The sequence below is a fragment of the Nelumbo lutea genome, chromosome 1 (genome assembly GCF_056320005.1).
Source record: "Nelumbo lutea isolate HS-2025 chromosome 1, American lotus-T2T, whole genome shotgun sequence".
Lineage (NCBI taxonomy): Eukaryota > Viridiplantae > Streptophyta > Magnoliopsida > Proteales > Nelumbonaceae > Nelumbo > Nelumbo lutea.
In genome coordinates, this window is record NC_142684.1 from 2,369,650 (window position 1) to 2,383,058 (window position 13,409).

Genomic DNA, 13,409 nt, shown 5'->3' on the forward strand with positions numbered 1-13,409 from the left:
AGGCCATGCCAATGGTTCAAATGGCTCCATTGGGCCAAGTGGTGGTACAATACCACTTAACACAGTGCAGCTGGAATGACTCCATTTTAAGCACTCTACAGATGGGGCCCACCTACTCTACTCCCATATGAGAACGGGTCAACATCAGTGGCGGCATTGGAAGACCAGCTTCTCCAAAGAGATGCAATGTTACAGTAGCTGAACTCCCACCTACTTTGGGTCCAACAATGGATGAAAGACTCCTACGACAAGAAGCACAGACCAGTTCAGTACCAAATAGGAGATCAAGTCTTAAACTACAGCCATTATGGCAAATTTCAGTAGCAAGCCACGGTTGGAACAAGCTAAGGCCAAGATATCTTGGCCCATTCCAGATCATAGACCATATTAGGCCAGTAGCATACAAACTTGACCACCCATCCACATCAAAATTACATCATGTGTTTCATGTATCTTTGTTATTAAAATGGCCAAAGGCTGGAGCAGTAACAACACAACACCAACCCTTCCATCATTCTCTGAGGATGGATAGATTGAAACTGAACCTACCCACATAACAGATTTCAGGTGGGTGTGCAAAGGTCATCACGCCAAAGTTAAACTGGAAGCAATTGGTAGTTTGGTTAGGTCTTCCACTTGAAGATGCAACTTGGGAACCTTAGATTTACAGAACAGATTTCCACACATTGACCTTGAGGGCAAGGTCTCCTTCAAGGGGGGAGGGACTGTTAAGACAGAGATACCTGGAATGATAAGCCGAGTTTACAAGAAAAGGCCACGTCAGCCTGTAACCAACACCACTTGAGTACAACCACTATAACAGAATGTATAACAAGATTGTGCAAGTGGGTGAACCAGTGTAACCGACCGCCTTTTTTTTATAACAAGTGTAACTGACTGTATTACAAATATAAATAAAGAAAGAAGTACCGAAGGGAGGCAAGCATTCATTTCCCAATCTCTCTCTCTCTCTCTCTCTCTCTCTCTCTCTTTCTCTCTCTCTCTCTCTTCCTCACTTTTTCTCTTCTCCCTCTCTTTGTAGCAAGAGGTAGGCTTCCTCAAAGAGTCCTGTGTTAGGCAGGATTCTAACAGGCTGAAGAATCCAAAAACAGTGATTTGGGCTTATAGGAATGATTTGAAAAGGTTTAAATGGTTGACTAGCAATATGACTCTTAGAGTACACTTGGAAAGAAGATTGGTCAATGGATTAGTAGATGCTTTAACCAAACAAGGGGTTTATAGTGATCATCTATTTTGGGCTCAGTTGCAATCTTGTTGAAGTTTAGTGAGTGGTTGCACCTTGCACCTCAGTGGGTTTTGTAAATTATTCTCTTTTTTAAAAGATTCTTTATTATTTATGAAAAAAATTATACACATGCACATATGTTATTTTTATTATATTTTATATTAATAATATATAAATATTTTAGAAGAAAAACAACTTTCTGAAATGAATGGACTGTTTAAAAGGATGCAGATAAGTGATTGAGAACAGCAGAAATCAAGAAGACAGAAGAGGCAGAAGGTGGCGGCAATAAGGGTTCAGAGAGAGATTTTCGAATCTAATCTCCTCTTACACCCCTAATCCCTTTTCATTAACTTAATTTTAGTAATTTTACAGAGAGGCCCTTAACTGGGCAAATAATTAAAAGTACATAATATAAGAAAGGCCCAAGTTGAGGCCCATTACAGCAAAGAACATAAAGAAAACAAATAAGATAACAGTCTATGGGCCATTCGGCCCATCTTCTCTACGCTCCCCCTCAAGCATAGATATCAATCATGCCAAGCTTGCTAGTATCATGTTGAAGTTTAGCCTTGGGGATGCCTTTGGTAAGGAAATCAGCTAACTGTCTTTCAAAAGAGATAATAGGTAGACAAACTTCTCCAGAAGCCACTCTTTCTCGAATAAAATGTCTGTCAACTTCAATATATTTGGTCCTGTCATGCTGCACCGGATTGTGAGCAATGTTGATGGTAGCCTAATTATCACAATATAACATTAATGGCTTATCATGCTCAATACCCAATTCCTCCATCAAGGATCGAAGCCACAGTAGCTCAGAAAGTCCTTGAGCCATGGCTCTGTATTCAGCTTCAGTTGAAGATTTGGCAACAACAGATTGTTTCTTTCTTTGCCAAGAGACAATATTACCTGCCACCAAGCTACAGTACCCAGAAGTTGATCTTTTGTCATCAATATTTCTAGCCCAATCAACATTTGTGTAAGTTTCAAGTTTCATATGACCATGCTTAGCAAATAGAATTCCCTTTCCAGGAGAACCCTTCAAATAACACAAAATTTGTTTTGTTGCTGCCATGTGAGTGTCCCTGGGAACATGCATGAACTGACTAATGCAACTGACAACATATGCAATGTATGGCCGAGTCATACACAGATAGAGCAGCTTCCCAAGTAACCTCTGGAAGGCTCCCTTATCTTTCAACAATACTCCATCTGAGGCAGAGTTTATGACTCGTATCAATAGGAGTAGCAATTGGTCTAGTACCCATCTTCCCTGATTCAGTGTGCAAGTCAAGCACATACTTTCATTGAGAGATAAGGATCCCATCCTTGGATTGAGCAACTTCTATGCCAAGAAAATGTCTCAATTCCCCCAGATCTTTGATCTCAAACTCTGTATGCAGGAAAGATTTAAGATCCTTAATCCCTGATACATCATTGTCAGTCACAACTATATCATCAACATACACAATTAGATATACTGCCAAAGAGCCTCTCTTCTTCACAAAGAGGGTATGATCAGATTGAGTCTGTATATAGCCAAAGTTAACAAGGGCAGCCCTAAACTTTTCAAACCATTCCCTAGGTGACTGTTTAAGTCCATAAAGAGATTTCTTCAACTTGCAGACTTTCCCTTCCATATCTGTGTCATACATCCCTGGAGGAAGAGGCATATAGACATCCTCATTACATCTCCATTCAGAAATGCATTTTTTACATCCAGCCAATAAAGTGGCCAATCTGAATGTGCAACCAGAGATAGCAGAACCCTCACAGAGGTCATCTTTGCAATAGGAGCAAAGGTCTCCAGATAGTCAATTTCATATGTCTATGTATAACCTTTTGCAGCCAGCCTAGCTTTGTACCTTTCAATGGTGTCATCAACATGATATTTGATGGTGAAAACCCACTTACAACCTACCGGTTCCTTCCCTTCAGGCAAATCAACCACTTCCCAAGTGTCATTCTTGTGCAGGGCATCAATTTCTATTCTCATAGCATCCCTCTATTCTGGAATAGTAAGAGCTTCTAACATTGACCTCGGTATTGGATTAGAAGCAACAGAAGAAAGATAGCCAAAATATGGAGAGAGTAAATTATAAGAAAGGTGTCTGAAAATGCAATGTGCAATACACTTCCTTTTACCTTTCCTGCTAGCAGTAGGGACATCAAGGTTTAGGAAAGATGGGTCCAAAGGGATTGTATCAGTACCTGTTGTCTCTTTTGTGACTGGAAGTGCAAGAGGCTCATGTGGTGTAGAGGAAACAATCTGCTCACTTCTATTTCTCTACCGTTGGTACAGCTTGGGATTAAAAAGAGGACGAGGAGGTAACGAAGGAGGAATAGGAACATTGGAATGAGAATGAGATGATTGTTCCTCTCTTGACTCATTTGAAGGAGGAAGAGGCTCAAAAGAAGACTCAACTGGGATAGGGAGGGGGAGAGCAAATAGCTGTGACAAATTTTCCCCCTTTGGACAATGCCTCTCTTGAGAAGGATCATAAAAAGAAGAAAACTCATCAAAGGTGACATCCATTGAGACATACCGAGTTCCAGTCTTTGGATCAAAACAACAATAACCCTTTTGTGTGGGGGCATAACCAAGGAAAATGCACTTGTGGGCTTTTGGTTCCAATTTATGTCTCTAGGTACTTGGAATGTGAACATAACAAGTGCAGCCAAAGACACGGAGTGGAATAGGAAAAAGGTCCTTGCCCGGATGAAGAAGATTGAAAGGAGACTTAAACCCCAACACTCTGGATGGCATACGGTTGATTAGGTAGGTTGCAGTGAGAACAACATCTCCCCAAAATCTTGTAGGGACATGTGAGGCAAACAGGATACTTCTTGCAACTTCAACAATATACCGGTTTTTTCTTTCAGCAACTCCATTCTGTTCTGGAGTCCTAACACAGGAACTTTGGTGAATAACCCCCAAATCAGTGAGATAACAGGTTAGGTTTTACTCAAAATATTCTTTTGTATTGTTAGATCCAAAAATTTTGATTCTGTTATCAAATTGGGTTAGTACAAATTCATGGAACTGCCTCACAAGTCTGGGAATTTCATCACGGGACTTCATCAAAAGTATCCAAGTATATCGTGAAAAATCATCAATGAACAAGATAAAATATTTGTAGCCATCCATAGAGGGTAAGTGGTAAGGCCCCTAGACATCAGAGTGCACAATATGGAATGGAGAAGAAGATCTTTTATTACCCAAGGAGTAATTGCTTCTGCAATGTTTTGACAACTCACAAGACTCACAATGAAGACTTGACAAATTAATTCCCTTAAATAGTTCTGGGAATAAATGACTCAATGCAGTAAAAGAAAGATGATCCAAACGAAAATGGCATAAATACCACGACTGACATGTAGATCCAAAGGCAACTTTCCTAAGTTGTCCTTGGCCCTATCCAAGAGTGTCCAGCAAATATATTCCATTTGCCTCATGGCCACTCCCAATCACTTTCTGAGACTCCAGATCCTAAAAAACACAATAGGAAGGAAAAAATGTTACATTGCAGTTCAAAGACTTAGTTAAGTTGCTTACACAAAACAAATTTGTATTTAGTTTAGGTACATGAAGAGCAGAAGGAAGTACCAAAGAGTCTATAGCCTTGATGGTTCCCTTGCTAGAGATAGGAGCAAGAGAGCCATCGTCTAGGGTGATTTTATCACTGTCGGGAAGCAAATCATAAGAAATAAACAAGGTGGAAAGGCTGGTCATATGGTCAGAAGCACCAGAATGAATAATCCAAGGGATCCTACGATTACCTGAGATAGTTGCATGATTAGCTGAAGCCCGTATACCTGAATGAACTAATCTAGAAGAGGTTGAATTTCCCAAAGGGTTGGAAGAAGAGAGTTGCTAATTGTTCACTAGTAGTCCTCTCTTCAGTTAGGCATCTGTCACTATCTGGACCAACAGCAATATTGGCACTTCCAGCCTTCATATTATCAGACTTCTTTTGGAAACGAAGGGGAAGAAGCTTCGGATGCAGTTTCCAGCACTTGTCTTTTTATTTCTTTGATAGATAAAATTCAATTGATTTCATTAGAAGCAAATGATAAATAGTTCATTACAAGCATCCCAATATGAGGCGTGAGGTGCAGCCTCACTCATTGATATAGAACCATCATAAAGTTACAATTGGGCCCAATACAATTGTTCCCTAGTTACCCCTTGTTTAGCTAGAGAATCAGCAAAAGCATTTGCCTCCCTCCCCACCCACTATATAGTTACCTCCACTTGCTGAGCTAACCATTTGAATTTCTTCAATTCCTTTCTGTAAATCCATATCACTGAATCTGGGTTTTTTAGCCAACCCACCACCACCTTGGAGTCCCCTTCTATCACTTTCTTTTGTGTGCTTTGGTTTCTTACAATACTCACAAATTACTTCCTTCTTCCCTGAACCACCTAGATTTTCTATAATTCCCTTAGGTTTCAGCCCCATGTTAGCAAAGCGATCATTTAGACCAGTCCCTTGAACCTGAACTAGTCTCCTACTTTCTTCACTACTTACCAAGACATAGGCCCGAGACAATGAAACACTATCCTTGGATAAGATGTTCTGCTTTGTGATGTCATACTCAGGATTCAGCCCCATCAAAAATTCAAACACCCCATTTCCCTCAACTAGTTTCCTGTAGGTTTCAGCTTCATTAGTACTTTTCCAGGCTACAGTTTCCATCAAGCCAATTTCTTGCCAAAGAGATTTTAGTATTGAGAAATAAACAGCCAAAGGTTTCTTCCCTACCTTAAATTTTTCACATCACTCCTCGGCTTGTATGCTCTGGCTACATTTAGTTTCTGAGAATAGGTTTCAGCAACATTGTCCCATTTTTCTTTTGCTGAATTCATCAACAAATAGTGTTGACTAACTTGAGGTTGCATTGAGTTCACTAACCATCCAATTATAGTATAATTTTCTTGCATCCATTTTTCATAGGATGGATCATCTTCTGAGGGAGCCTTCTTGCTCTCGGAGATATTACCCCATTTGCCTCTGCTGCAGATATGAATTTTTACTAATTGTGGCCATGCCAGATAATTGATACCATCTAGCTTGACTGTGGTCAGCAACATGCTTGTTTTCAACTTTCGAAGGGTCCATCCTCTTAAAACACTTCAAAAATAACTTTTAATAACTTCAAATAACAGTCAATGAAGATAGGAAAAAAAATTGTGTTGTGAATCAACCTCTATGTAGCCATACCTATTAATTGTGTCACACCCGGAACCTGGGAGAAACAAAAAAAAAAAAAAAAAAAAAACCAGCCGCACCTTGTAGACTTCATAGAACACCGAACAACCTGAATCGATCTTCAAGATGAAGAACAAGAAGTCTTTTGAGTCGCTAAGCACCAAGGTCAAACTCCTTGTGAGGCCCACAAGCAGATTTCTCCAGTTAATTAGGGTTTCAGGCAACACACTTGATATTGTCAAGGGGACGACAAAGATAGCCTCTTCTCCAAAAACCACTAACAATTGGGCTGAAAATTCTTTATCTATTCATTCGATTCAGTTCTCCACACACTGTGTATGGGAAGAAAGAGGAGAAAAGAAGAGCCCGCTCTAATACCAAGAAGAAAAATAGCCTTCTGAAATGAATGGACTGTTTAAAAAGATGCAGAAAAGTGATTGAGAACAGCAGAAATCAAGAATCAAGAGAGAAGAGGAAGAAGAAGGTGGCGGCAATAAGGGTTCAGAGAGAGATTTTCGAATCTAATCTCCTCTTACACCCCTAATCCCTTTTCATTAACTTAATTTTAGTAATTTTACAAAGAGGCCCTTAACTGGGTGAATAATTAAAAGTACATAATATAAGAAAGGGCCCAAGTTGAGGCCCATTACAGCAAAGAACATAAAGAAAACAAATAAGATAACAGTCTATGGGCCATTCGGCCCATCTTCTCTACAATTATAATATGATGCCAAAAATTCTTATTATATATCATCTTCTACATTAGATAATGCAATAACAAATTTTATACATGTACTATATGACATATAAGTGTGCTAACCTAACGTGGTGTTCTACGAACACAGCCTAATGTTTTTCTAGAAGAAGGATTTGTTAACATATCAAATTAGTGATGCTAGACAAATGACACAGATGGAAAATCCCAATTCCGACCTGCCAACATTAATATAATTTGGGCATATCTTGCTCAAGTCAGATTTAAGTAATCAAATGTTTAATCAAATGGGCTTTTGAGCAGTTTCCTCATTAATGGTTTTGAAGATTTGGAGACAAAATGGCCTAACATGGATATGCAATAAGCTTCAGTGCTGAAGCCCTTGCAATGACACTCTACATCTATTTGTAAACCCAAATCGGATCTTGTTTCCAAAAAAAAGCTGATCTTGTCATTTTGATGATCTAGATGTCTTAACCACATCATTTCATGCTGTCTGTATTTCTGCTCATTTCGTCATTTAACCCATTTTCTTTAATTTCATCACTTAACTCAAGTCTCATACTGTTATCTTGTGGTAAATTGGACCCTTCAAGTTTGTAGATCATTGTAATTTTAATTTATTGGATCTGATTATTCCTTGGCTTATTATCATACTAACTGATCTGAACTTTTGAACAGGGGGAGCCTTTGTGTATCTTCTATTCACGCTATGGTATCTGCAAGTTCGGTCCAAATTGCAAGTTTGACCATCCTATGGGACCATTCACGTATAGTCTTTCTGCCTTTTCTTCAACTGATGTCCCAGTAATTAGGCGTTCATTAGGATCCTCATCAGGAACTACTGCATTGCCTTTGTCATCAGAAGGGCCTCTTGAAGCAGGCTCAGGAAAATCCTGAAGACTTTCATTTTCCAAGACACCGCAGATGTCTTCTCGTGATGAAAATATTGATGCAGAAGGATCATACTCCACCTCAAGTATTCATCCTGTTGTTACCTTCTCTTGATCATTAGGGGATAACAAATCCTGTAAATTGAATCCTCATTGCTGAAGATGTACAGAATTTCATGTTGAGTCAAATCTGTTCATCTGGAGATGCAATTTTACTTGCAACAAACTCAACACCTCTGAATTTCTGATTTCTGCAATGTGTAAATTTGCACATAATTTCACAGTTTGGAGAAAAAATGGAAAAGAATAACATTGTAAACAGCTCATCATTCCAAAATCTTGTCTATCTACTTTTCAAGAACCCCCCTCCCCCCAGGAATTCCTGTAGCATATTAGTTGCAAGTTCCCTGGTTTGTCAGTATCCATTCTCCCAACCTCCAAATCCTGCTTAGCTTTCTTGCTGCTGGAAAACTGGTCTACCTGACATACCCCACCAATGAAAATAAAGAGAAAAAGAATAGTCTTATGGTTGAAATGGTGTACCTGTTATTTGGGTGTATATTATTAGATGAATCTTTTCACTGGATAGTTGCATGGAATTTTCCTTTAGTCTCAATCACTATGTGGCCCATAAAAATTTCCTTTTTTTTCTTTTGTCTGTAGATAGCTTTCTATATTGCCATTTCTTTTTTTTGGTGGGTCACTCTGTTTGAAATATAGATGTTGAAGGCGACATGAGAACAACAGAAGACCCTAGCTCACATTATCATTGGATGGAGTCATCCTTCAAATCTTTCTGCTTTTGGAAGGTTATCTTTGTCTCCTTCTGAGGATACTCCAATTTTTTGTTAATTTGAAAAGTTATTGAAAATAACAATGTTTTCTATATAAAAACCTTTAAGCACCTTTTCACTTGATATGTTAGTTGATCTGGGTTTACTGATGAAAATGATTCCAAGATCTTGTCTTTTCAGGGAAGTTTGTGAAACACGATTTTGGTAGAAGATCATGATTGCGGCTGAATTATTCCATTAGATGCTTGAAGACTTTATAGCAGGTATTTTGAGAACATAAAATAATTGTTGTTTCCAATTGCTGATAAATTAATAACAATTGCACCTATACTGAATCCGTTAAAGTTGTCATTTATTTTAGGTAAATGATTTTGTATTTGACCTTTGGTTGTGTGCTCCTTAATGGTTGAAGTTGAAGTTTGTTTGGCCACAATGTTTTTGAATATTTTACTGGGATTTAAACTGCGAGCTCATTACTGTATTTCATTACATCACTCTATTGAACTACAAGCTTTAACTCCAAAATAAGCAATTGCTGGAGTGGGATTTGAACCTTCCTCTATTATTATAAATCATTCACTAGAATACTTTCTATTTTTAGTGTTCCCCCTTTTGTTTGGTTATGTGATAATGTGTTTGCATTCACCATGATTAATGGGGATCTTTATCCTAATTTTCATTCCACAATATCATTTGCAATACATTCTGTTTATGTGACAGGACCTCTCCAATCACATTTTTTTCATCATCTTTTCAGCAAATCTAAACACTTTCGTCTTTCAACAGATTTTTTTAACTTGACAGACAGTTGTCATTACCTATGCAAAATTTTCCAACTTTTATGGACAAAAGATTCCCCTGTTTTTTTTTATATTCCATTCCCATCTTGAAAGGTGCATTTTAAACAATTGCTCATATTCTTTCATTCCAATTTTCATCTTTAAAGGTCCTTTTAGCCAATTCCCCTATTCCTTTTTTTTTCCATTACATGCTTATCTTAAAAACTTTTGCCAATCCCTCATGCTTGTTTTTCAAGTTGAGACAATGGTTGGTTGATTTTGAACGAGTTTTTCGCCTTGTTTGTGGAACCATTGTTGAACGTCACCTTGTATCTTACTTGAGCCCCTAGTGGCAACCATTCTAATAGCATGTGACAGAATCTCCTACCATGTCTTCTCTTTGTTTCTCTCATCAATTCAACTAAAATCAACAAATCCTTGTCCCAACTAAATGGAGTTGGCTACATGAATAGGGGTAGATTGTATAAGGACCTAATACTTGTCCCAACTAAATGCACAAAGTGGTTGCTTGCAGTCTATCATTGTCACATTCATTTTTAAATTTTGTTATATATGCAAAACCTAAATATCTTAATCTACTTGCCCTCATTTTATCACCTAGTAAGGGCTTGTCCTAGATTGCTATGAACATGCTCATTTCTAATGCAGGAGAATGGGCCTAGCAGACCTGTTCTAGTGATTTTTACAATAAAAATCAGTGTTTACAAAACTGGATCGGATCGGCTGATCAGACTGGTTGAACCATGACCTGGGGCCCTAGCCAGTTCAGTCACACTCCAAGAATCGTAATGTCTATAAAACCTGGTGAAAACCGGCTGACTGTCTGGTTTAACCGGTGAACCGGTCCCAATTTCATGAAACTGCTCGGGTCACCAAGTAATTGAAATTCTAAAATGAGTGTGACAAGACTTGAACCCATGACATCTTATTTTCATATATTGCTTAATTACCACTAATCCACCTCTTTACTTCTACTATTTGATGACTATTGTATATGTTACTTTATTACATGTATTTTAAAGAAAATGTAAATTAAGAGACTTGGACCTTATTCATTTGCTTTAATAATTAAGGAAGTTTCCATCCATCCACCTTATTTAAGCATATTAAAAGTTATAAAATAGTATATAATATAGTGTTTCAACTGCTGCTACAGTAGTCCGAACCAGTAAGGAGAAGAAAGAGAAGAAGAAGAAGAAGAAGATGAAAGAACTATTGAACCTGATAGACTAAACCCTATCAGTCGACCTCTTAATAGTGATTAGGCTCTAATTAATTGTACAAAGACTAAAATGCCCCCACTTAAGTATGGGACAGAGAGTCTCTAATAAGACTGCGACATAAGCGCATAACTTAACAAAGGTGAGTTGACTAATCTACCCTTATTCAGCTAATTCTAACACTCCCCCTCAAGCTGGAGAATATATGTCATATAATCCTAGCTTGTTACATATATAGTTCACTCTCCCTGAGCTTAAGGCTTTTGTAAACAAATCTGCCCACTGATCATCTGAGCCTACATGTTCTGTGCTTATCTCTCCAGTAAGAACCTTCTCCCTCACAAAGTGGCAATCAATCTCTATGTGCTTTGTTCTCTCATGAAAAACAGGGTTGGATGAGATATAGAGCGCAGCTTGATTGTCACAGTACAATTTCATAGGTTTATCCATGTGAAACCCGATTTCTTGTAGGAGATTCCTCAACGAGACTAATTCACATGTAGTGTGTGCCATGGCTCTGTACTCGGCTTCAGCACTGCTTCTAACCACAACCGTCTGCTTTTTACTCTTCCATGTCACAAGATTTCCTCCAAGAAATGTGCAGTAACCTGTAGTAGATCTTCTATTAGACACAGAGCCTGCCCAATCTGCATCTGTGTACCCAACTACTTCAAGTTTTCCTCCTGGTTTATACAATAGCCCACGACCCGGAGCTCCCTTCAGATATCTTACAATTCTAAGAACTGCATCCCAATGAGATATACAAGGGTTCTGCATAAATTGGCTCACCACACTAACTGCAAAGGAGATGTCTGGTCTTGTGATAGTCAAATAGTTCAGCTTCCCCACTAGTCGTCTATACCTTCCAGGATCATCAAATATTTCCCCTGTATCACTGCTCAACTTAACATTTGGTTCCATACGAGTCTCAGCCGATTTTGCACCTAACAGTCTTGTTTTGTCTAGTAGATCGAGAACATATTTTCTTTGGCACAGGTGTACACCTTGTCTTGATCTAGCAACTTCTATACCCAAGAAATACTTTAATGTCCCAAGGTCTTTTGTTTGAAAATGATTTTGTAGAAAGACCTTTAGTTTGTCGATCCCCAATTTGTCACTGCCAGTTATGACAATATCATCCACATAGACCACTAATAAAATCTTTCCGGCTTCTGAGTCATAGCTAAACACCGAGTGATCAACCTGGCATTGTTTCATTCCAAAATTCTTCACCACTTCACTAAACTTCCCGAACCAAGCATGAGGCGATTGTTTCAACCCATAAATTGCCTTTTTCAGTCTACACACCTTACCATCCTCCCCCTGAGCAACAAACCCAGGTGGTTGCTCCATATATACCTCCTCTATAAGGTCACCATGAAGGAAGGCACTTTTTATGTCAAGTTGAAATATGGGCCAATCATACATAACTACCAAGGAAATTAACACACGGACAGAGCCAATTTTAGCCACTGGAGAGAAGGTCTCCATATAGTCCACTCCATACAACTGTGAATAACCTTTAGCAACAAGTCTGGCCTTCAGACGCTCCACACTACCATCTGGCAAGTATTTAACAGTATACACTCTTTTAGAACCCACAACATGCTTTCCAGGTGGAAGAGTAGCGAACTCCCACGTATGAGTATGCTGAAGAGCAGAGAGTTCCTCCTCCATTGCCTGCCTCCACCCAGGTGAACTAAGAGCCTCTTGGACATTGTTAGGTATGGAAATAGATGACAATAGTGAAACAAACTGGCGATGTGAGGCGGAAAGGTGAGATACTGAAATAAAATTGGAAATGGGATAGAGAGTAGAACTACGTTTACCTTTTCGTAAGGCATTGGGTAGATCAAGTCCTGAGGGTTCAGCAACAGGAGCAACGACAGGATCCGTGGACAAGGTAGAAGCTGGAGGAGGGGCCAGTGTCGTTCGACATGTATACACTTGCCGAATTGGTGGTCGTTCAGTAGGGATCTGCACTAGATGAGGTGGCGATTCAACTCCAATAGGAACACCCAGAACGGGATCACTGACCGGAAGAGGAAGAGGAAGTAAAGGTGGAGACGAAGATGCTTCAATTCCTGAGAAGAAGGGGGCAGACTCAAAAAATGTGACATCAGGACAGACAACACTTCTGAGTAATGGGATTATAACACCTGTACCCTTTTTGAGTCCGAGAGTAGCCAAGAAAGACACATTTAATGGAGCATGCATCTAACTTGTCTATTACAGGACTCAGATTGTGAACAAAGCACACACAGCCAAAGATACGAGGTGTTAATGGAAATGGAGACAAAGTAGGGAACAAGATAGAGAAGGGAGACCGACCATGAAGAATGAAGGAGGGCATCCGATTAATGAGGAAACATGCAGTAAGTACAGCATCACTCCAAAACCGTTTAGGAACACTCATATGATGAAGAATAGACCGAGTAGTTTCAAGGAGATGATGGTTCTTTCATTCAGCCACCTCATTTTGTTGAGGAGTGGATGCACATGAAGTTTGATGGATGATGCCATGTTGT

At 39.0% G+C, this 13,409-nt stretch overlaps 1 protein-coding gene and 1 long non-coding RNA gene across 6 annotated transcripts in view; both read left to right on the forward strand.

The window, feature by feature from the left end:
* ZFN1 (zinc finger protein 1) overlaps positions 1 to 8,404 on the forward strand; it is a 69,244-nt gene extending 60,840 nt beyond the window's left edge. For all 4 annotated transcript variants that reach the window (XM_088964581.1, XM_088964582.1, XM_088964580.1 and 1 more), the window contains one exon: positions 7,856 to 8,404. In XM_088964581.1, coding sequence (XP_088820707.1) covers positions 7,856 to 8,074 — 219 coding nt within the window. In that variant the 3' untranslated portion in view covers positions 8,075 to 8,404. The remainder of the gene's footprint in view (positions 1 to 7,855) is intronic.
* A 333-nt stretch (positions 8,405 to 8,737) lies between these two features.
* LOC148873195 (uncharacterized) lies at positions 8,738 to 10,420 on the forward strand. Of its 2 annotated transcripts, none has more exons than XR_016104997.1 (3): positions 8,738 to 8,876; positions 9,042 to 9,124; positions 10,310 to 10,420. It is a non-coding gene; the product is annotated as an uncharacterized LOC148873195 (long non-coding RNA). The 2 variants fall into 2 exon arrangements; XR_016104996.1 differs by lacking the exon at positions 10,310 to 10,420 and adding an exon at positions 9,223 to 9,291.
* Positions 10,421 to 13,409: the final 2,989 nt, after the last annotated feature.